At 41.8% G+C, this 24,962-nt stretch overlaps 1 protein-coding gene and 1 long non-coding RNA gene across 5 annotated transcripts in view; one reads left to right on the forward strand and one right to left on the reverse strand.

Annotated features, from left to right (window-relative positions):
- Positions 1-9,662, reverse strand: part of FBXO11 (F-box protein 11) — a 72,927-nt gene extending 63,265 nt beyond the window's left edge. For both annotated transcript variants that reach the window (XM_051616073.1, XM_051616071.1), the window contains exon 1: positions 9,258-9,662. In XM_051616073.1, coding sequence (XP_051472033.1) covers positions 9,258-9,366 — 109 coding nt within the window. In that variant the 5' untranslated portion in view covers positions 9,367-9,662. The remainder of the gene's footprint in view (positions 1-9,257) is intronic.
- A 300-nt stretch (positions 9,663-9,962) lies between these two features.
- On the forward strand, positions 9,963-18,755 carry LOC127383344 (uncharacterized). Of its 3 annotated transcripts, none has more exons than XR_007889165.1 (3): positions 9,963-10,101; positions 10,501-10,596; positions 17,823-18,755. It is a non-coding gene; the product is annotated as an uncharacterized LOC127383344 (long non-coding RNA). The 3 variants fall into 3 exon arrangements; XR_007889166.1 differs by lacking the exon at positions 9,963-10,101 and having other exon boundaries at positions 10,110-10,596; positions 17,823-17,971; positions 18,148-18,755; XR_007889164.1 differs by lacking the exon at positions 9,963-10,101 and having other exon boundaries at positions 10,110-10,596.
- The last annotated feature ends 6,207 nt before the right edge of the window (positions 18,756-24,962 follow it).

Below are 24,962 nucleotides of genomic sequence, written 5' to 3' on the forward strand. Positions count from 1 at the left end.
ATACCTCCTTAAAAAAACTTTTCTTGGCCAAACAAGATTGAAAAATGTATATTTGCCATATACACACAGGATCAGTAGTGCAATAATTAACTAAGCAGGACTAATCTGTGGGAGAAGTGGAAATGAAGTAGATTAAAAAGGCAGTTCTGAGTTTCTCTTTAGGAGCCTTAGAAATTCAGAAAGACAGCAAGACAGGGTGGCAATATCTGACTACTGAAAAGTACTTTTCCATATGCGTTTAAGTAGCATTTTATGTTTTTAATAACTACTGATGAACCAGACTAGATAGCTATATATCTACTGTTGTAAAATCAAATTTGAAATAAGAAAAAAGCATTAAAATGAAAATAAATTGTTTTACCTTTCATGCAATTTCAGATCAAATTCAAGTGCCATTTCTGGTCAATTGGAATCTTTCAGCCATCCAGGATTTCCGTGGCCTTTGAATCACAACATCCAAAAGCATCACCAAAGTGTTAGAATTACTTCAGTTACCAAGCATCTTCTGAAAGAACTTGAAGTAAAACCTACTTCTTTGAAAGGAAGAAGCATACCAAGCTACTATGAAATATACAACTTTTGTGGGATTTTAAAATGCACCAATAAAGCTTTCCTAAGTGTTGCTAAAGAAAAATATTCCTGGTAATTATAACAACTGACTGATTTTCATGGTAGCATCTTCGTAGCATTCGCTCCCTCAGCAAGGAATTGCCTCAAAACAGCAACAGTACAGGAAACTGTGGTGAAGTCCTCATCTTACTCTTGTATAGGTACACCAAACTAGCTTGGGGACAGAAACTACATTATTGTTCTAGCCAAGACACTCCAGCAGGTCTAACAATCTGCATGGAGAAGGGAGTGCCTTGAAAGAGCATAATGAAAGAGGGTCAAGCTAACTCAAATTACCTTCCATTTGCCACAGGCTAAGAGCATAGACATGAACAATCACTGTGAATCAGATACCACAGATCAGCTGACATATGGTAACCTGTCATCCCACAGTAACCTGGCCAAATGCAAAGATAGCTTGAAATTTAGATCAGCTGTAGAGCTACAGCTCACTTCTATTCAGAAAGCAAGAGGCTAAACGCTCGAACCTTTGCTTCTAGATGTCTAAAGTAGAAACAAGCAACAGAAGAGAACCACAAATCAGAGCCTTTAATGCAAACAGGCTGTTTCCAAACACTACAAACTGGGATTAACAACAGGAAATAGTTACTGTAATGTGACCTATTCATGCTAACCAGTCCTTTGGTAAAAAAGCATGCACAAAGCATGATGATCATGAGACTACAAGTTCAGCTCTTCTGCTGGTCTAGATAGTGGTTGTTTAAAACAAGTGTAATAATTTCAAGTAGAGTTGTTAATTTTGCCTTGCAAGGGCAATTCACAGGACAAAAGCCAAGCTTTTTCTTCCCAACCAGGACTGCTTGTTACTCCATGCCACGCTTGGGAGCTAGGAACTAAAGAGTTCTCTGGAATATGAGGAGGACTATCCTTGCAGTGGCCTACAGCCAGAATAAACCCACATGTACTCTTACTGTTCACCCCCAGTATTTTCCCAGCCCAAAAGAAATTTCTGATATGAGGTTTAATTAATTTTTTAAAAACTAGTAATTGCAAAAAACATCATAAAACAAAAAACCCTAATCCAAATACCTCCCAAGCTCAATGGAGACAAGCAGGATGGAAAAACTGAGGAAAAACTTTATATCAGCTTTAGACTGGTCCTCACATGGTAAAGCTATACAGCTGAATCACTTCTTTGGAACACAGAAATAGCTGCATGAAGATAAATGCTACTATTATTTTGATATTGGAATACCAGTAAGAGCCATTATGTATTGGAATTATATTTGTATATGCTTTTGCTGAATAAACTAAGTAGACTGGAGAACATACTGCCACTTACCAGAAACAAACACAGGAGCCTCGGCAACAACGTTTCTAGGCAGAAAACAACTATGCAGCAGTTTGAGCTCCTAAAACAAAACAGTGCCTGAACTCCCACATTTAAGACATCAGGACGGACCTGATGAACCTGGCAATGGAGTGGAAACCACAGGTTTCTGCTACAATGAACAGCAGTTTTCATTGTATGTATCATAGGACAAAGCCACAGCAGCACTTCAACACCTCCTCTCCAACAAAGAGGACCATGGGCAGTCACCACACACAGCTCCAGTCTCACATGACAGCTAAACCAATCTGAGGGGTAGATGCTGGAATGAGCAGCAGTCCTACTTCTTTCCTCCCACTCCCAACTGCACACCTGATGACCACTTCTCTTAAGAACGCACCAAATTCTGCAGATAGTTAGTTCAAAGAGCTAAAACAGCAGATAGTATTCAGGGTGCTCTGGAGGCTTAGTTTCCGTGGTGATATGGTTTAGAGACCTCCTACTTCTAATGCAAGGCAGGGGATAAGAACACGGGGCTAGAAGCAGGAATAAAGGGATGACCCCTTCCTCCAGCATCCAGACTCTAAAATTACTTAGTTATCTTGTTAAAATGCAACTAAAAGAAGTATCTCGGAGGAGAGCTTAAAAAATAGTTCCTAAAAGCCTGCTGAAATAACTGCTTTAGAAGTGTTCATTTGCTGCTTGTCTGTATCCTCCCAGCTTCTATGCATGGATAAACAACATTTAACAGACAGGCAACAGTATAACCAGCAGAGCTTAGTTATTCAGAAGAACCACAATAAATGCTATGCAAGTTATCTTTTAAGAAGTATTCCAGATTCAGAGATTTTTATCAGCTCAAAGTTCACTACACTTTCTAATAGGAAGTACAATTTAAATTATAGGAGATTCCTCTAGAGTGCCACCATTACTTTAGAATTTACATCTAGATCTTGCTCTCTTCTTTTACAAGAATTTAGAAGTCTTTTAAAAAATTATAATATAGTATAAAACCAGAAATGCATATGGCAATATATTATAAAAGCAAAATTTTGATAAATGTTCTGTAGCTTCACAGTAGGCTTTAGTTTGCTTTCTTCTCCCTGACCCCCTCCCCATTTCACCAAGAACTGAAAGACTCAAGACTAAAATCCTAGGCTATATTCAGATACTACAATTTAGTACCGTGAACTATAATAAAAATAACCAACGATGCTTCTCCTCCTATTTAAGTGCTAAACAGAGAAACAAACATAAGCAAGAAACAAACTGAACTGCTTAACAACCAGAAAACATGATAGGATTAGGTAATGCACAAACCTTTCATTTTCTCAGTTTCTGTCAGTTCGGTCATGTTCTCCTTTCTTCTTTGCTTTTATTGTCCACACATTGCACAGCTCTGATTTACTCTTCCTAATATACAGGGCTAAATATATTTAAACAGCACAATTTAAAAATCTTAGAGAAGCACACTACCTCCCCTTCCTAGCAGAACAAACAGTTCACAGCCACAAGCTCTAAGAGGAAGTTTAGGCATTGCCACAGGTGACCCACATTACAACACACCTGGTGCATACTCACTCTCCTTACAGATGTGACGCAAAGAAAGGGGTGGGCCAAATTACTTGTCGTCACAGCAGTAGCAGCCCCCTCTGGCTGTCACCTGGCCTCCCCAATGATACCACAGTGTATATGCAAGTGTAGATGTGCTTAACATGTTGAATAAACACACGCCCAGAAGTCACTCCGCATCAGCACTGCAAAGTCAGAACCTGCTGATCACCAGATTCACCGTGCTGGTGAGGAAACTGCCAACGTAAAGCAAGCTGCAAATCTTACATTCTCAGTGCTCCAGTTCTATGCATATACATTAAACCCTCCGTATCCAGAACACATAATGTTTATTATGCTTAATGCCCTGCCCACCTGCCGTAAAAGCCTGGACAGCTTTGGCCTACTCTGTAACTGTGATTCTTCCAGGAAGCATCACAGCATGAGGAGAGCACAGAGCATAATCTCCCCCAAAGCAGAAAGATATCAAACTGACCAACATACGAAATTTCACTACTTCTTGAAACTTCACTACTTCTTTACTTAAACCATTTGGCTCCATTGTTTTAACACAAACTAACCAACTAAATAAATTGGTATTTCTGGGAAACTATAACAAATGTTAATAGTCTTACAAATGACCAAAATAGACGAAAACTATGGGCAATGAACTTTACTGTGTATACCAAGAATACACTTTATTTTGATCTGTTCGAATGAGACAGAAAGCTTTAGTATAAATTTAGGCATTTGTCCTACGTAAAGGACAACAGAGGTACCCAGACACTTCTTTTTACTCACGCAGAATCAGGCTTTGGCAAACCGTAGTTGTACTTAAAGTACCAAGTTTATAGATTCTAAACTTTTATCTATAATGTAGACTCTGGAAACTTGTAATTGGAGAAACAAGGATTACATATCCATATGCAAATGTATCTTTTTCCAGCCTAGGACTTTCTTTTAAGGAATATGGAAAAGTCTGAATTAGTTTTCATTCCACCTGGACCAACTGATGTCTGACTTCTTGACATTTTTTCTGTAAGGATGACCCTACAAAATCTGAGTCAATTTAGCTATCTTGATGCAAGTCTGGGCATTTGCTTCAAAATGAGAGCAATTTAGTTAAGTCACTGTTACAGCCCAGCACACACCAATATAAGCCTTTTGGTGCATATATTAAAAAAATAAACATAACACATGCTTACATACATGCACTTCAAATAGGGCCAAATAAAGACTACTTAGCTTTCATGAGATATTCATCTCAGCATTACAAAATTCAAGATTTGTGAGCAAGAAATCTACAGGAGATTAGTTTCTACAGGTTGTTGTCTTACACAGCCTAACCTACTCTTTCTCCCTACTCTTTCAAGCCCTCATGTCCCCTATAAAGACAAACAACGAATTCAATTACCTTGTGTGCTGACAGGCCAGCTGGTTGCTGCTTCTTAGCATGGGTAAGGAGGGTAAGTCTTTCCCTCACTGAAGAGAGTAGATTTAGATTAGACACTGGGAAGAAATCCTTTAGTGTGAGGGTGGTGATATACTGCCCAGGGAGGTTGTGGATGCCTCATCGCTGGAAGTGTTCAAGGCCAGGCTGGATGGGGCTTCAAATAACCCGATCTAGTGGGAAGTGTCCCTGCCCATGCAGTATGGTTGAAACTAGATGATCTTTAGGGTCCCTTCCAACCCAAACCCATCTATGATTCTACAATAATTCCCACAAAACTTAAGAATTTCACACCCCTTTCTCCAATCTGGTTGAAATGAGCTAACAAGTTCAGAAGCTGCAGAGTGATAGACAGACTGTACGGCTGTTTCTAAATCATGTATTCTTTGGAAAATAGATAGGGGGGTAGGGGAAAGCAAACTTGCAAGGTAGATTTGCAAGCTCTATGTATTACTCCGAAAGTTTGACCCATCTTAACCCAATCTACATGGGAGCCGCCACAGTCCCACCACACCCACAGGCATTCAGAGTTATCCCTGCCCTTGTACTGATGCTTGTGCCAAAAATCAACCTGGGGAAAAAAAAAAGGCAGTTAGCTCTTGGCGCAGGCAGCTCCGGAGCCAGATCGCTGCCTTGTCACATGGACACCGCTACCACGTAAAAGGAACGCGCAGGCTTGTGACAGAGGCAGCTGCCATGGTGCTACATGTTTGGTACTTAACAGTACACAGGATCCAACCCTAAAAGCACTTAATACTGGAGATAAGCTCAGAACCTTATTAGTACCATATCCAGTAATGTGCAGATGTTACAAAGAAGAACATATGCATTAATGTAGTTATTATTTTGAGAAGAATAGAAACAAGAAAAAAAATATGTGATAGCTCTGAGGTTGATTGTTTTAGCTCCATTCTGGACAAGATCATCTTTTTATATATGTGTGTTCTTCCTAGAAGTGTAGCCAAAACTAAAGGAAAAAAAATACTACTATAAGCAAACAGGAATATTTAAACACAGACATCACCCAGTCCAGATTTCCTTTTAGGCAGACCATTCTCCTGAATAAAATGAAAGGACCCATCTATTCTGTACCCTTCATGCAGAATTCCAAAAACACAGAATAAACCACTGGCAGCCCCATGGGTGACTGAGGAGAGATCAGGAGGGAGAAGGTAAAACAGAAGTAGCATAGTGTAGCCAGAGTGACTAATTTAGATGGAGGGAGGTGTGAACAGCAGAACATAAGGCATAACATCTTGGGAAGTACATCCTGATGACATCTTATCTTGGCTGTACAACACAGTGAGTTTGGGGAGAAAATTTTATCTGCAATCAGTTCTGATCTCACTTCTCCATGAATCAGAATACAGGTATATTAGCATTGTTTATCAACATACAATATAGATAGCATGATTATGCATTCATTAGATCCATTCATCCTACACACACAAAACGCATTAAAATAAGAATCACTTCACAGTACAAAACACAGCTTTGTAGAATTTTTAAACCCTTACAAGGAACCTTTGATGGAGGATTTTTATAAAACCATTTTTTTCCTAGTCATCTATTTATTAAGAACAGGAATCACAACTTGATTTTTTTCCCAGTAGTGAAAAATCTACCAGCTGTTACACAGTTGCAAAACATTGTCTACTTACACAGCATTAAATAATACATAAAGCTCAATACCTAGTACACATTTTACTGAGCAACCTACTTTAATGATAGCAAACAACAAGTTCCAAAGAGTAACTACGTGCTACATTATCCACTCTGTCCATGATATTTGTACTTATAAGTACTATGCTGAAATATGGAGGAGAGAAATTAATAATAACAAAGAATAATCTTTATTTAATCACAGCTGCACTCACATTATCTAACACAATTTTTTTAAACCAAATTTCAATCTGAATTTAATAGAAACCCATTCCTAATAACTTACACTGCTTCTTTTCTACAGCTCTTCTTAAGATGACCTACATTGCTAGGTAATAAAGGTGAGAAAAGTCACCACTGACTTGCGTGATACAGTCTAACCCTAGTATATTGGCTTATAATTTAGTAGCATTATTCATCATCCTTTACAGTAACAGCCCTGCACAAAGCGATCAAAGTCACAGGCAGAACTAGAATAAGCTTCCAGAGATGGTGGATCAGACCTTGCAGGTTTTGAGATAGGAGTAAGAACTGCACAAGAGACACTCCAATTGTCAATATAACACTAATAACAAAAGACCCTAATGTCACTGATAAATTTTTGGGCAAGTCAGACCTAGCGCAAGTGACCTTCAAAAATGCAAGGAAAAACCTAGTGGTGATCTATATGGAAGAGTAATTTCAGCAAACTGTGGAACTTAATTTTTTTTCAATTTTATCACCACTTAGCAGCAATGAACAATATAAAAAAAAACACCCAAAAAACAAAAACCCAAACGTGAATCACAAAACGTTCCACAAAATGTCATAGTAATACAAATAAATTGCAGCCTCGTATTTTTACAGAAAAAGTTTCTGCCTGTATCTTCAGCAAATTAATAATATATGAACAGAGACAGGCAGTCTAATGTAAAAGTGAATAATCAGAGCATTTAATCCATAAGCACACCTTTCCAGATGCCTTTGGAAGTTGTATTGTCCTCTGTTTAAAAGAACAAGTAAACTGTGGGGTTGAAAAATTCTATATTCTGCATATGGAATACTGATGAAGAAAGTCCTCAGTTCATGTCATTAAGAGAAGGAAGTAATTTCCTTTTTTGATTATTTTTTGTTGTTGTTTTTAAATGTCTGTATACTAGAGAAGTAATTTTAATTACATAATTACTAAAGATTTTGGAAGGTTTACTCAAGACCCATAATTGGGCATAAGACATCACATCCTCTAGTTATATACACAGCAATCTGGTCTGGGTAACATTCTTTGCTCTGACCAATGAGGGGGGGGCGGGGGAAGGAAGGGGAGGGAGGAGAGGGGGGAGGAATGGAGAATTAAAAATACTTCCTCAGATTAAATTTTCTTTACTTCATTTGCTTATGTTTTGATTCCATAAAACGTACTAGAATATTTATCACGATGCATCTCCATAGTTAAAATACCTTGTTCTCGATGTGGTATCCTAGATACTCAAACAAAAGACATTCAGATGACAATGAGGTGGGGTGTGTTTTTTTTTATTATTATTATTTTAAAAAGACATTTGTACATCTAAAACTGCACCACAGACCAGTCTCCTTCATCACGCCAGAGTTGTGACAGCCAACGCATAAAAAATTAAAACCCAATCCACCAGATAAGACATGCAAAATGTCTCCTCCAATCCCACCCCCATCTCGCCTTCAAAAAAAAAAAAAAAAAGCAGAGCCAGCCCTGCACACAGGAGCACACGCACACTCGCACCCCCGAGAGCCATGGCTGGGGCGGCAGTGCCAGGGCGGAGGGGCCGCCACCCCCAAACTCCCGCATCCTAACACTAGTCACCCCACTCCGGGCTCCACGAGGAGAACAATCCCACCTCGCCGCTTCCTCATCCCCTCAGACAATGGTGATTTCCCCCATTAGCTCCAAATTGTCAACATTTTCACGCTAGGCCCCGGCTCCACCGGCGCGGCCGGACTCGCCGGGCAGGGCTGAGGCGCGGTGGGCCGGAGCCCCCGTTCCCCCGCGGCCGGCTCGGGGCCGCCGGGTGCCGCGGCGGGGGCGGGCGGGGGGGAGAAGAGGCTGGTGGGGTGGAGGGAAATAAATGGCTGATCGGCCGCGGCCCGCGCCCCCCCGCCGGGCGCTGTAACCGAAGCCCGGGCGCCGAACTGCGCAGCAACCATTGAGGGCCGCGGAGGCCCGGCGAGACCCGGGCCGCCGCCCCCGGACACCATTTCGACGACGACGACGGGGAAGGTGCCGGCGCAAGTTGCCCGGCCCCGGCGCCCCCCACCCCCAGGCGCCGCTCCCACCGCGTCACTTCTCCCCTCCGCCGGCCTAGGGGCCCTCGGGGAGGCGCCGGCTCTCCCGGGCGAAGGCGGCTGGCTCGCCTTCCCGCAGCCCCCGGAGACGGGGCGGGGGGGACTCGAGGGGCGTCTGCCCCTTCCCGTGCCGCGATCGGCTCCCCCCTCCCCGGCGGGCGTGGGAGCGCGGCCGGGGGAGAGGCTGAGCCCCCGCCTCCCTCCCCTCTGGGCGGCAGGGCCCAGCAGCCCCGAGTCGGGGCAGAGCCCAAGCCAAACAAAGCGCGGCCTGAGCGGGAGCCAAGGGTTGAAGCAGCCTGGGCTTTTCCTGCCAGTGCCCGGCCGGGCGCGGCGGGGCCCAGCGCCGCCAGCGAACCCCGTGCAGGCCCGTGCTCGGCGCGGCAGCGCCTGGCTTACCCCGATCCCCGGCGGCGGCGGCGGCGTTGTTCCTCTCCTGCTGCTGCTGCACCGGGCGCGGCCTGGACACTCGCCTGGGTCTCCTGTTGGCGGCTCGGACCGAGTTCATTTGCCGACTCGTGTGGGTGGCGGCAGGGGAGGGGGGGAATCCTCCGGCAACCGGTGCCTCGTCGGGGAGGAGGGGGAAGGAGGGAGCCCCGGAGCGGCCGCCTCGCAGCAGCGGGGAAGGCGGGGGGTCTCCAGGCAGGGGTCCCGCCGCCGCTGGCGTCTCCTCGCCGGCTCGCTCGAGAGGCAGAGGAGCCGCCGGCCGCTGGCTCTCCCGAGCGCTGGCTGTGGCGGACGTTCGCGCCGCGGCCCCCCTCCCCGGCCCCCCCCGAAAATCCCTCTCTTAAAGGAGCCCCGCGGTCCTGCCCGTCTCAAGCCCGTCGCTGCTCCGTGGCAGGAGGAGCCATTGACACCGCCAGAGACACACACTCGCGGGGAGGCAACCCCTGGCGGCCGCGCTCCGCCAATCGCCGCCTCCCACACAGCCGGCCGGCGCCGCCGCCGCCAATCCCCGCGCCGCTTCTATGGGGAGGGGCGGGCGAGCGGCGCGGGGAGGGGTGCGGAGCGCGCTATAAGGGCCGGGGCGGCGGGCGGGGGGGGCGGCTGCGCGGGGCCGGGCGTGCGGGGCGGCGCCAGCGGCCGAGGGCAGGGTGCGGGGCCCCGTCCCGGCCGGGGCCGGCGGGGCAGGGAGGGGGTGAGGCGGCTCTGCGGCGGCAGCCCGGGTGCCCGCCACCGGCCGGCCCGCCCGCCCCGCAGGGCGTCGCCGGGAGCTGCGCGGAGCCTGCCCGCGGGCAGCCAGGTGGGAGAGCGCAGCAGGGGCGGGGGAGCGCGGAGGCGCCCGAGCGTCTTCCCGCGGAGCGAGGCGGGCGGCGGTGCCTGCCTTACCCCGCGCTCTGGCCGTGCGGGCCTGGGCGTGGGCCGGGCTCGGAGGGCGGCGGGGCCGGCGGGTTTCCACCTACTTGCTTCCTGTCTGGGTACTGAGAACTTTTTTTGCTCAGGGGCTGCGTCCCTGTTCCTCGGTCAGCCTTGCCCGCCGGAGCCTGCGTTACGTTTTGCTCGTACAGCCGTACGCTGCTTTGCTGGCGGTTGACACAGCGTGTGAGGGTTCTTTGTGTGTTTCTCGTGTTGGTGATCAGCGGGTGGCCTGAGAGCAGGAGGAGGAATTTAAGCCAGTTGCGCTCTTTTTTTTCCTTTTCAGAAGGCGCTTAATAAAATAGGTGGCAAAATCCAAGCAGTAAGGAGGAAATCTTCCCTTTGCAGGGTTGCTCAGGAGGCTGCTTCTGATGCTGCGGAGGTGGGTTTGTGTGTAATGCTGCTTAAACACCCTCCCGAACCAGGGCCCATGTCCATGCCTGAAAAGCAAGAGTCTGTTATCTGCTATAAATGTAGTTAAATTGTTGTAATTAAAACCCCATTAGGTAGGAGCTTGTTCAAAGCTGACAATCAAAGCTATATTATAAGAAATGACAGCTTTAAAAAAGCTTTTAAGACATGTATACTTGTGCTTCTAAAGTAAATCGTGTCAGACCAGAAATAAACATAGGAGAAATTCTTAGACTTGGCACTTTGTTGCCTTGAGGAATGACTGGAGAAACAGTGGAGGATTGTTTCTTATGCCTGAGAAGAGCAATTCCCACCACCTTCTCTAATAGTAGCAGAAGAAATAAGAAAGTTAAGCTTTTGTGAAAGGAGCTCGATAGGGAAAGATAATAAATATCATTTTGTTTGAGGCCAGTTTCTCTCAAAACAATTTCCAGGTGAGTGTACTAAACATTCTATAGAGCTACATAATTGCATATACACATCATAAAAAATTTTTTTCTTCTGGTAGCAGCATTGTGAAACTGCTTCAGCTCTTAAATGGGAGGAATGACCATACCCAAGAACTGTGCCAAGCTTAATTGTATCATGGTTAAGAATTTTCACATTATTAAAAAGCTATTATTTTAATAAATATGCTGTTTTAATAGTCTTACTGCATTTCTGTTCAGTTATTCTGGTTGTACTCTCTTCAGCAATTAATGAATTCTTAGTGTTGTGAGGTTACCAGAAGTTGCTCAGTATCGGTGTACTCCAGACTTTTAGTACTGTCTAAATCTTTGAAATGCTGTCAGTGATCAAGATGGATGATAAGTTAATTTTCACCTAAAACATGAAAGAATCCAAAGCTGATATGAGAATAGAACTTGAATCAGAGCAGACTTCTGACTTTCTTAAAAAGCCTTGAACTAGTTTGAAACCAAATGATCTCTTGGCCTAAAAAGCACTTTTGTTTTTGGCTTCTTAAGGTGGTGGTAATTTGTGTTAGGGACATGATGGTGGGAGCTTGACAAAACTTGCTGTAGATGGTAAAAATGTGAGTCTGTATAAGCAGGTCCAATATGTATGTTTGCTGACTCTGCTGAAATGCATTGATAGGGCTCTATATATGATGCAGGAGTTTGTGAAAAATACTTGGAGTTGTTGCATGCTGAGTGAAACAAACTTGAAGTTACAAAATACATTCCTGGTACAAAAAGTGATACCTGTAAGCATTCATTGGTAGCTTACAAGGCATGGAATGGAGCAATGGTTAGTGTTTTTGTCTGAACTCATCTGAACAGTTTTGACTAGAACTCTGTATCTCTTCTCATAACAGAATTAAACCTATCTTACCTGTTTCCTGACAACTGGGACTTGATGATCATAATTGCAGTTTTGTAGGTCAATCTTTAGAATGTTATACTTATCCATCCCATGCTTCTGTTGCTGCTGTATAGCCTTGAGAGGAAAAACACTGTTCTGTGGACTTTCAGTGTCATTTTTGGTCAAACTAACAGAAAGGCTTCATTGTATTGATCACTGTGGAAATGCTTTAAGCCATCCTGTGTGATGTGGTAATAAACCATTCCTGAATGTGGGTGCAAAATAATTTTGCCTTTGTCAAGACAGCTTTTTCTTTATTTAAATTGGGAAGAGAGGGAGTGGAAAGTGGAACTAAACTATACCTTGATATTTTTTTTTGCATAATTGTTTGTAGCATAAATGCTTGCTAAACTGGTTATGTTGGCCACAAATAAGCTTTTGGTGACCCACGAACAGCTTCACATAAGAAACAGAAAGACATAAGATGTGGCTCAAGAGTTTACTTGGACCATTTACAGTATAAGTGGTTTGAGCATTTATCAAGTGCTAGCTCATCATATGAGACTATCTTCTAAGCTGCACTGAATTTCAAGTGTATATGTATTTAAACATTAATGATAATTGGCTCTCTGTATGTACAAAAGAGCTGGCTGCTGCTTTGAAGAGATCATCTTGCATGGAGGAAGGGATGCCACAGAGTGCTTAGTGATAATAGCAGTAACTTGTTAGTTATGTATTGATACAGCATAGTTAGGGCTTTGTAGCTAATGCGGCCGCTTAATAAAGAGAAGTAGTGCATGTTTTAGTGGAGGAAATACTCATATGAGGCCTCCTATGGGTGCATGTGCAGTGGCAAAAGAGCAACATAGATTCAGCTGGCTTGCTCTGAAGTGAGGAAGACAATTAAAACAAATTGATCTGATCAAGGTAATGTAATGGTTAAGTATTCGTTTCTAGAATCTCAGTAGAGAAGATATGAGACTGAAGGTAGTGGGGCTACAGAATAAGTAAGATTGGGAAATATATCTGGGGCAGTGTAAACTATCAAGTCAGCAAGGCTAGTTCAGGCCAGGGTGAGCTGCAGGAATCACCACTGTTTTATTCCCTTTCATGTACACATCCACTAGCAATCTGAAATGCCTTGCTTCAGAAGCTGTTAGAAATAGCTTGAATGTGGGACAGATTGATGTAAATTATGATCCTTGCTTGCCCTGAGGATGTGAGTATTGCTATAACAGTTGATCAAAACAAGTCTAGGGTACTAGATTTCAATGAATGGTGATCTGTGGATTACTTGTAAGGGGTTCACACAAGATGAGTAAGAATAGACTTCAGTTAGTGTATGGTGGCCTAAAGCTCTATTTAAAAATTGTTCAGAAATTGCAAATTGAAAAAAAACACTGAATTGTTGGTTTGCAGAACAATTTTGAGAGCACTGTTGCAGTTTGTTACACAAAGCCCACCACGGAGCCTTTAGCTGCAGCTCAGGATTTGAAGTGAAATACAAGAAGTCAGTTTTTATTATGCTTTTTGATCGGTTCAGATGTCTTTGCAAAGGAGCTGTGTGTCTATCCCTCTCCTTACAGATAAAAGTGAAGCAAAAAGGGCTGAAATTACTTGCCCAAAAACATTTAAAAGCTCTTTACAGGGCCAGGAGTAGAACCTGGGGTACAGGAGCTCTTATCTACAGCTTTTTCCATGGTGTCAGATTACTGCTTTCAAAAGTGTAAGACTTTTTCCTATTATTTCTAAACATCTCATAAGCTGTTAATATACCTCTGGACTAAAAATACTGCATTGATTATTTGGGACCCAGTGTGGACTACTGAATTTAAATTCTTTAAATCTAGAGGATTGTTTCTTATAAGCCTGGAAGAAATGAGCCTTTCAGAAGTAGTGATACCTAGAGCTGGTTGAACCTGCTTACTCTGCAGCTTGAAAATATCGCCATTTTGTGGTGATTTCTCTGACCCTCAGTTCCTCTCAGTTGTGTTTTGCATCCCATTTAATGCAGCTAAATCTTCCCACTCTTACAGAAAGACTGTTAAATCTCTCCTACATTTACCTAGAATCCATATCTCCTGAAATCTAGCTTAATGTTAGCTGACCTTAGTGGGTTGCCTTCTGGGTGAATGTCTGTGGCTGGGATGTTTTCTGTTGCTGTACCAGCCTAGTTTCTGCAGGAAGAATAAGAACTGTGGGGTGGGAAAATGTGTTGTTACCTATAAGCTCACCTGGCTGATGTAATATTAGGTTTGATTCTGCCCTAACAAAATCTCTCTGGAAGCCTGAATGGTACCTCAGTTTTCTCCTTTTTTTTTTTTTTTTTTAATGGATGGTGCCTGAGTTTTAAAGCATTGTTGGCTGTCCTGGCAGAAGTGTTGTAACTAGACAGATATATGCACATCACCTTCTTCTGGATTTTTTGGGAGTATTTTCAGGGAAGGAGGAGGGGGGTATGAAGCTCTTTACATTTGAGGGATGTCAGCTGATGGGAAAAGCACCCAGGTTTATATTGTTAGGTCACTATCAAGGAGGGAGGCAGGGAGTGGTACGTGGTTTTATGGGCTGCTACCACAGAGCTCTGGGTGCTGGTTTCTGGCAGAGCTGTGGCACAGGGACTAACTCATTGGCCCTTGAAGGTCTGAAGCAGGCTTGCAGCAGGGCTGGGTGCCATGCTTGCTTGTGCAGCTTGATGTTGCTGTATGTGGGAAGTGGGTTCAATAGCTGCCCTTGTAACAATGAAATTCTGAGAAAATGATGTGTTCAATCCCTGCTATAAATCAGGAGTGTAAGAGGTCTGGAGCTCAGAGGGAAAAGGGCAACAGCTTATACTAGAGATAAAGCCTGAATGGCAATTTTAAGGTAGCATTGGGGCAGAGAAGTCACTGTACAGGTCAGCCTATAGTCAATAACAGGAATTTATGTTCTGGAGGTAGAGTGGATGACATCTTTTGCTTCTGAAGGTGTGGAACTGTCTCAAGCATTGAGTCTACATTTTCAGCCTTGTTTTCCCAGCAACACCTACCACCTTCCACTGAAGTTCCCAAGCTTGGTCCTCTGTATTGTTCTGAGTTTAGATGGTTCTAATAGTCTGAACTGATACAAAGCATACTAGTTCCTTTCAAGTCTCTGGCTCAGATTCTAAAATTTTCCCTAGATCTTGTTAGTTTTGACCCAATTTTTTTATTTTAATCTACTTTTGTTTTGCTCATTGCATCAGCAATGTGTCTGTGACGATTTAGAGCTGTGGTTTCCCACTCCCAAGTATGGCTGGTATTCTGTTGTTTCATACAGCCTGAACAAATCTTTCAACATAGTGCATTGAGTCAGGCCCCAAATAAAAAAGTTTTACAAGAAGTCTGACCAATGCCACCAACTGGAAGAAAAAATCAATCATTTAATATCAAGAGGTTGAAATTGTATGAGGGCCTGCCTCCAGGATTAAACCTACCAAAGAAGAAAAAAAAAAAGGCTTCTTTAGGGAAGTTTTTGCTGGTTTGGGGAATAGTTGTCCCCCAAAAATCTCTCAGTGGGATTCTGAGCTCCCCATTTTTACACAGCACTCATGCTTCCTCTTGCTTATCCAAGACAGGACTAGAGCAGCAGGAGCAGTTAAGGATGCTTTGCTTCATCTTCACTATGAGCAGCTAAATCTGAAATAAGCACCAGAAACCCCAGTCTTCATTTTTGATGTTGGTGGCATTGTAGAGCATACAAAGGGTGCATCTTAGATGGGATTTGGTATCTCAATGCAGAGGAGGGTCAGTAGTGAGCAGCAATACTTCTTCCAGTCCTGGAGACAAGAAACTGAAATTCAGTGTCTTTAGTCACGCCATCAGCACATGAATACATGTGGTACAGTTGCCTTCACTTCAGAACTTGAAATCATGGGGGCATGTGGGTGCTACTGGTATTGTCTGAATATTTTACCCTACCAACAACTGATCTTGTTTTCTGGTGGGAACAAGTTCTTCCTGCTAAAAGTGAGAATATGAGGAATATTTCAGTTTTTCACTTTGTGTGGTAGACCAATGTAATTTTACATGTGCTGCTGCAAAACTGTATCCTATTCTACAGAGAAGTTCTTTGAATAGAGTAAAGTTGTTAAATTAATTCCCATGAAACCACCCAGGTAAAAAAAAAAGTAACTTCTCATATGTTTGTCTTGCCAGTTTGCCTCTTCCCTAGGTTGGGCAGCTAGAAGAGAGGAGTCTGTCCTTTTTCTCCATTTCACAGTCTCAGTTGGATCTCTCAGCTATGGCTTATCTGATGAGTGGGGGGAAAAGGTCTAGTTACCCTTGTGGCTGAAAGATACTTTCTCAGAAGGAGTTTTTGACTGTCCTGAAGAGCATTTTGCAGTTAGTGTCTAAACTGTCACTGCCATTAAAAGGCCATGCTGGTCTTCACAGGCATCTTTTTTGCTGCCCCTCCCCTGTCCCCTGTTCTGTCAAGTAACATTTATGCAGCAGCACAGTTAGGCAGATAAAGGAGGTAATTTGACTGAAAACTAATCCAGCTGAAAGCACAGCTATTTCTCAGGCACATACGCAGGTGTTACTGCAGAGAAGTGTTAGGAAAGAATGGCCCCTGTGTGGTGGAGGAAGCTTGTACACCAATTGCCTTACTGTGATCCTGGAAGCACACCTTCAGCACTTCCCTGGGCCTTTAGCTGAAAGTCACCTTCAGTTAGATATGTTTAACTGGAATGCTCTCAGACATAGTTTCTCTGCTGTAGGGTTTGTTTGGGCTACTGTTGCTGAAGCACCACCTTACATAGGTGATTGAGCTATCCCATTTAAGCAGGTGGCAGCATGCCACCAAGATGACCAACTTGAAATCACGCAGTAAGTATAAATATTAAGTGATGTAATGATTTTTAAGCAGTGGGTTTCTTTTCATTGCCACATGGTGGTGAAGTTAGTTGTTACCTTCAAGGAGCTTTGGACTTCCACTGCTGAGGATAAGTGGCAGGTAAGTTGGCCAGGAATATCTTACAGGTCTATATCTATGATAAGTCTTTCCAGCACTGTGTGGTTTTTCCCATTATCCACACGGTGAAGACATTTGTGCTTCTGTTTGTATTCCATTTTACATGTAAATATTTTTATATCTCAGTGGGGTCAGCTAATGAACAGCAGAAAGAATTTTGCCAAGGAAAACTGAGAAAATACAATAGATTTTCAGGGTATCATACTGCAGGTATCCATGTCTTAATCCTTTCTCATATGTCATCCTAATTTATTCTTGAAGGTTTTCCTATCCCATCTTTACCACATCAGTCAAAGGCTTGGTTGTGATCTCTTTGTCTTCCCAATGACCCTGTTTCTCTGCTGAGCTCTGAACTCTGTCCTCTTGTCCTCACTGTGTCAGTTCTCACCTTGTACAAACATACCATTCTTGATGCCTTTCACTATGGTATGGCTGGTAGAAGCATAGTCCTTTACTCTCTGTCCATTTTTAGACCTCCAGGTCTTGGGCTTAAAGGCTATTTTGTGTGGAATATTAATTTATTTCACTTTCAGGGCAATAGTCTTTGTAATTAGTCTTGAATGCTTGTTTGCCACCAACTAGCTAATTTGGAGATGGTGGTTACTTATGCTTGCCAAGGTGAGTGGTAGATGTTATCCCTGGAAGACTGAAGAATATTGCAGTTGAAGAGAACTGAGTGCTTGCATTGCTTCCTTAGCAATGTGTGTGGCGTATGTCCTATAGGTGTGTATTGTCTAATCTTGACTGTATGTCATCTAACATGTGAACGTAAATATCAAAATATACATGACCTTTTCATTACATGAAGGACAGAAAAACAGGAATTCATCCAAATTAACTGATAAAGAACAACTGCATATGGCAAATGCTCCTCGTTCTCACTTCCTGTAACTAATGTCTCAGGATCCCATCATTTTGGTGCTGACAAGCAGAGATGGAGGTCATCCATTCAGAAGAATGTATGTGAAAATGAGATCAATACTACTGCAAAATCCTCTCCACTAACTACTGGTGATGAGCATCAGTGTTATCTCAGCCTTGAAGAAATATAGGTAAATGCATATTCACTGTAAGGACAGCTTACAAAATAACTGGTTTAAATATATGCTAAATGAAATCTGTTTTCTTCTAGTTGCATGTGTCCAGTACTACAAACTCAGACTTACTGAGTCACTGAAAGTCTTAAATCTTCTTGTTCCTCAACTCAAGTCTTTGGTTTTTTTCACAGCAAAGCAGAAGAAGAAAATGGAAAATCAAGTTTATAAGAATATTTTCAAGTCTCAGCTAAGATGAGAAGGAAAACTTGAGTAAGGCAAGACTAGTCTAACATTTTAGAGAATTTTCCTATTGGGAATAGGATAAAAGGAAGTGATGTGTCTATGCTGTTTTGTACAGACAAGTTAATAACAGTCACTGCGAGTACATGTTCAGGATAAGTAGACTAGCTATTCCCTAGAAGTTTATAGATGTTCACCCTTCACTGTTTTGTAATCTTAATTTCTCAACAGCTGATCTCTGGTTTCCTTTTTATGAAACTGGTGATATTATTACTGTGTGATTAAATGGATGACTTTCTCTTGTAATATTGCTTGGCAAAACCAGGCACATTTTGAGGCAAGTTGGTTGGGGTTTTTTTAGATTTACATCTGTAGAGATAGCATTACTTCTGTGAACCACTTTCAGCATGGACTAGCATAGTATTTGTTCATAACAAAAAATTGAATCTGACACTTCAGTTCATTTTTTTCTGTGATACATGATACCGAAAACAACTGAGAAGACAGAAAAGTGTAAATAAAATATTATTTAAATAAAATCTGTTCCATCATGGCATTACTCGCAGTAGTCAATGTTGGGCAGTGCTGGGCTGTGGCAGCCCAATGCTGGGATTTTCCTTAGCTCTGGACATGTTTTGGGTGTATAGGGGAGGTCCAGCTATCACACAGTTTCTACAGCCTGCATGGGTGTCTTGATGACTAACTGTATTCTGTTGCAAGACACTGGTTTGGACTATGCATACTTAGTGTTTCCATACTCAACCTGTAAGGTGTGGGTAGAAGGTAGCAGTCTATGAGTCAAATTTTTTGAATGTGTGCAGGAGAAGTCAATGAAAGAACATGAAAAGATGAAGACTGAGGAATGGAATGTTTGGTGTTGGTTTTAATTAGAGTCATCCTGTTCATCACTCGTATCATAAGATAAAAGGAGAAAAAACGCCCATTACTGTAGCACACTCAGAGGAAAAATTGTATTATAGCTAGTGAGCAGTTTTAATTGGCCTGCCAAATATAATTGCATTGAAATACAGACTTTTTTCCAACAATATTTCTCGTATTGTATGAGAATTGTACAACTGGTGTTAAATTGATTTCTAATCTGTCTGCAATCTAATTACTCTATCTAAACTTCATGCTACTATTAATTCAGTATTAAGCTTAGCAATTGTTTCTGACAGCCAAAAATTAATAAAGCCCAATCAGTGAACCTGTCCCTCATGAAAACAAGCCTTCTTGTGCCTTTCCTCTTAAAAGAGTATTGCGGCCTGGAAGAGCAATTGTTGTAAACTGGAGAAGGATTGACTTTCAGAACTCAGGACTGAAGCTTCTTCTGTTCTGGGGGGGACTTTCTTCCTGCCAAGGAGTAAGTAACCATTGAACTTCTCTGCTCACCTTCTCCTAGGTGTGGTGCTGTGACATGACAAGAGAGGTATGTGCTACCCGTGACTGTAGCTAGTCATGTGGAGTGACCTGTGCTCCAGTCTTCTTTGCAGCAGTGTGAACCAACTGGAGTGACCAATGCTGTTACTTCACATGTTACTGTAAATTAGATTAGAATCTGCTACTCCTGAATTTGTATCTTTAAAATACTTTCTAGAGTGTTTGTACTGTGATGTGAAACATGCATAATTTTTAAGGCTTTAACTTTACTAAATGAAGTGAAACAATCTGAGATCTTTCCACATGTCAAGGGGAAAAGTCTAAGAGGTTTAAATCGAGTGTTCTACATTTTAAAATGGAGTAAGTATCAGGATAAGTGGGTACAAGTAACCCTTTCACTCCCCAGTTGATACAAAAGACTTCTCACTTTACATTAATGCCTCTGTGTGGACTGTAGCTCTCTCTGAATCTGTTTGTTTGGCCTTTTGACTTAAAAAAGAGATTGCCCATTGTAAGTACTTCGAATTACTATCAAGCTGCCAGATGTCTTACCTAAAAATAGTGGCAAAGAAACTTCTAATTTTTTGCTTTCCTTCTCTAAAATACACAGTAGGGCAGTTTTGACATTATTCTGTTTAGGTCATCAAAATGTCATATGAGCTATTGTATTCCAATGCAAGACATATGCATATTATAGAAAAATGAGAAGTACAGGAAGTTTGAATGATGTGTGAATATAAATTTATTCTTCTTTTATATAATGCCTTTTTGAAGTACTGACATTTTCAGTACATTAATTGTTCATAATGAATACTCTTGCATAAAACATTTAAAAGGTAATTTTCTGAGGCCAAAAAATTAGCAAAGTTACTCACTAATGAGCAGTGAGTAATCTGTATCCAGAAGGAGGCTTATGAGATGTGAAATAAACTGATGTAACAGGCTAGAAATTTGCTTAAATGAAAAAACCTGCCCTTTTATGGGTTCAATGCCTACAAAAAGAAGCTCCAGAAGCCGTGTTGGCTGGTGCAGAGGCAAGATCATTATGTTCTAATTATGTGCCACTGAAGGAAAGAAAGAACAGTGTTGGGCAGAATATCCATACCTGTTGTAGCTGAGGAAGTCACCTCTGCCGCAGGTAATATGTAATCACTTTTGTGCTGTATACTTCAGGATGCATAATACTAACCAGTGAAGATATGGAATGCTTAAAGGATATACATAAAAATAAGGAAAAGAAATTAGTCTATCAGACAGTTTCCAGACAGTAAATTTTAAACAACTTGTCAAATATTTCTTGGCTCTTACAGCCTTGCATAAGAGCTTTTGCTGGTTCATAAAGGAAATTAATGTGAAATCAATAACGGTATTTAAAAATTCACCAAACGTTTCCTGTCCAGAGAAAGTCTCACTATCAGAGTGCCACTAATACAACAGACAGAGTGGGAAAAACACACAGAGTTGACCTTAGTGGTAAAAAAGAGTGCAGATGGAAAGTACTGCCTGTTCCCCCACAAGAACAAACCTCTGAACAGAACCACTGTGGGCATCAGCTAACAAAAATGCTTTGCTTGAAGATGTAGTCTAGATGCTATGCTGACTTCTAGCTAGAGAATATAAGTTGGTATGAACAGAAACTAAAAATTCAGGTAAGGGTGAAAACAACAACAGAAACGGTGAAGTAAGTTTCCTGTAATGTATTGCAACTGTATGACCTGCTGGACTTCAGACAATGAAGAGGAAACATTTACTACTTCAGGTTGCTTGATTCTACTGTCTCAGAAAATCTGGGATGATTGTGGAAATGGGAAGAAACAAGCAATGTAATTAGATTTGTTTGGTAGTTTGAATTTTTAATAGAAGCACAAAGGAGGAGCAATGTAGTACATGGTGATCTTGCAGCTGCATATGCATTTAGGCTACTTCTCTGCTGAAGATGACACATTGTAGTTACAAGTTGTACAAGTTAATACAACTGTAATTACCTGCAGTTGCCACACTTGATCTGTGAAAATAAATAGGATTTGTCAGTATCCCTTTTTCCTCTCCCTTATTCCCCAAAGCAATGCAGAACTGTTTTCCAACCTCTTGCACAGGATTGTGCAGGAGTAGAAGGCAGCAGCAGCAGAGTCAGACTTGATTTTTGGGTGTGGTGGTCTTTCCTGATTGCCTGAGCTGCTGCACCCAAGAGTGAGTTTGAGTTTGCTCAGTATTGTCATCTGCAGACACCTATGTCCATGCACTCTCAGTGGCATTCAAACCGATTTTAATATATGCTACTTGATTACTCATGGTGATTTCTAGTTTGGGGGAGTTCACGTGTCTCTCACTTCCCTAAGCTTTTCTCTTAACTTCAGAGTTAGAAATTAGGTTTTTTTAGGTTAAAATTAAGATTCACGTGGAAGCAATTGACTCCAGAAGCTGTGGTTTCAACCAGCAGATAGAAGATTCATGATCCAATTGGCAGAATTGTACTGCTCTTAAGCACTTTTGGAGACATATGCTGCTTCTCCTGCTTTGGAAGTAGTCCCATAGATGTCTCATGGTTATTCATTTGAGTCATTGTTGCAGGACTGAGTTTTGGTGGTTGGATTCCCAGATTCCTACACTGCATATTTATGGTGTTTAAAGTGCAAATTCTAATAGAAGGCCTGCCTGTTTTAAAACATAGAGGATTTGTTTTACCAAAACCCAATGTCTTGAATTTAAATTGTCTCTTGACAACAATGTTTGGTCAGAAGAGACCTGAAGGACGAAAAGACAAAAAATACAGAAATAAACTGGACATGGCACACTGTTCCTAAATGTTTGGGGTGTGTTTATTCTTGTGGTTTTCACCAGTGATATAATTGTTGTATTAGTCACTAGGTGGTGCTCTCCTACATGGTCTTCTGCGTTCCTGTTCCCAGGGTGTGAGTGGCCCGGGCTGTAGGTTTTCAACTAGAGTTTATTTTGAAAGGAAGGGTGGGAGTTAGGAAGCTAGACAGCAGCAGCTCACACCCCTTTGGACTGGAGTGAATTTTTAGAATAAAACTGTGCTAGGAAGCCTGGGTTTTATTATTATTTTTTTTTTTTGGCTGAGATTCCTGAAATGAGAGATTGCCTGTGTGCCATTTATGACCATCTCTGCTCCCAGGATAATGTATTCTGTAAGAAACATGGTAGTGCTAAGCCTTTACTTACCAGCAGTTTAACTCTGTGCTGCAATGTTTTAATATCTAATATATCAAAACAATAATAGTGTTTGTCCCAGGTGTGCATTTTACTGTTGAACAACCAAATTTATTATATTTATGTTGTACCATGAGCAGTTGTTAGGCAACCTGAGAAAACTTTTTGTTCATTTTTCTTTCGTTTGCTTTGTCTGTTTGAAATTACATTTCAGATTCATTCCATCAGGCTTGTTATATTGGGGTTTTTTTGGTTTTGTGGGTTTTTTTTCTAGAGAAGGGAAACATTCTGTCCGCAACAGTCCTTTACGGAGTTCAAAACCTTAGGTATGTCCTGATAAGAGAGACTGAAAGGCTCATTGAATACTGGTGATGGTCTGAAAATGGTAAACATTTCTCAGTGCTTTCTCTAAATTTTCCATAAAGCTTCTGGAACATTTGGATTAGTTTGCAGGCAAGAGAAGTTGTTTTCTTTTTTCCTCACTTGTAGTAGTTTTTTACAAGAAGTGAAGACCAGAACAGGCAGATGAAAGGAAAAAAGTGAAGGAATTAAAACATCAAAACCTTTACAGTATTGGTTTAAAAAAATGAAAACATTAATTGTGTAGCTTCTGTGTCTAAATTTCAGGAAGTTCTAAAAATGCCATTTTAGTTTTTAAAAATGCTGTACTTATTCAAAGAGAGCTGAGAATTAACAACATGGATAAGCTCTGCTAAGCGTTTTCATATGGAATCTATTTTCGGCCACATACCAGAAAATGTCTTTATTTTTTTTTGAATGAGACCCTAATCTTGGAATGACTTTTCATTTATCAGAGCCTTTTAAGTCTGCTATTGTGTTTCCAGTCAGATCCTTTCCAGTCACTTCTTTTTTCCTGTGTCAGGCTCTTGTGAACTCACCACAGGGCAAAGTTCGCAGTTATTTTCCACAGGCACAAGGGTTTCCCTTTCAGGGGTGTACTTGGGATTTATGTAGGGCAGCCAAGCACAAATTAATGCCAGCTCTAATAGTTTGGGATAGTTTCTTGTGGTACGTTGTATTTAGTAGCAAAACCTACAATATGTGATTAAACTTGTTGTCCATTCAGAGGCCTTTGTTTCTTACGCTGCTTAGTCAGATGAAGAGGCTTTGTATTTTTTTGCAACACTGGTATTAACATTTGGCTCAGTGTTGGTGTTTCTGTTTTGGTGTTTTTGCTAAGCTTCCCCCTTCAAGAATAATTTAATAAATGTTAAAATGCTGCACTTTTTTTTGGGGGGTGGGGGGGTGGCATGAAATTTCTGGTATCTGCAGTTGAGAAGTTGGAAAACATGAGTGCAGTGTGCTGAAAAAAATAAAAATAATTTACTCCTCTTAAAATGTCACGATTTTTCTGTGGGTTTTTTTTTGTTGTTTTGTTTGTTTGTTTTGGGGTTTTTATTATTTATTTATTTACAATATTGTAGCATTTAGCTTCTCTGAAATAAATCTATTTTAACTTGTTCCAGGGTGCTCCAAGTTAATTTCCATGTATTTGATAGGCAAGAAATACCTGAAATTCTCTCAAGAGATTCAAACAGCACAAAATCTGTTTGTTCTCCCCTGATTCACTATTACAGATGTTATGACTCTTGGTAGCAACAAGGATTTGCGTACATGGTCTTAATCAGAATTTCCACCTCCCCGTCCATCTGCAAGGAGGATGTGCCAGTTGTCAGCCTGGATGCCACCTCCTGCAGCTGGTGGAGCTTTCTTAATTGGTTTTGGGAAGTGCTTTGTGATCCCTTCAGATGAAAGGTGGATGTTCAGACTGTAGTTCCTTTTCCCAAACATGCTTTTTTATTTCTTACTGGCCCTTCACTGCCTTCAACTGGAGCTGAGGAGACCAACAGTTGTTTGCCTGTGTCAAATAACTAGTTATAACAGGAGAGGAGCAACGATTCATGGTTACAAAAAGAGACAAAGCTGTTCTGGTTAGCTATACCATTGGCTCAAGTTGCTCAGTCATGTTTTACCAGGTACCAAAGTAAAAATTTAATTGGCTTGTTTAGGTAACCTATGATACCTATCAGAGGCCAATAAACATCTGCATCACAAAATGAAGTGTGGGTAAGAAATCTGGGGATTTTGTGCAAGTTTTATTTTGGAAGAGTCCATCTCATCAGAGACATGTCTTGGGAAAAGTATTGCCAAGGTACCAGTTCAGATCACCCAGGGTTTGAGAGGCTGCTGCTAC

The sequence above is a fragment of the Apus apus genome, chromosome 3 (genome assembly GCF_020740795.1).
Source record: "Apus apus isolate bApuApu2 chromosome 3, bApuApu2.pri.cur, whole genome shotgun sequence".
Classification (NCBI taxonomy): Eukaryota; Metazoa; Chordata; class Aves; order Apodiformes; family Apodidae; genus Apus; species Apus apus.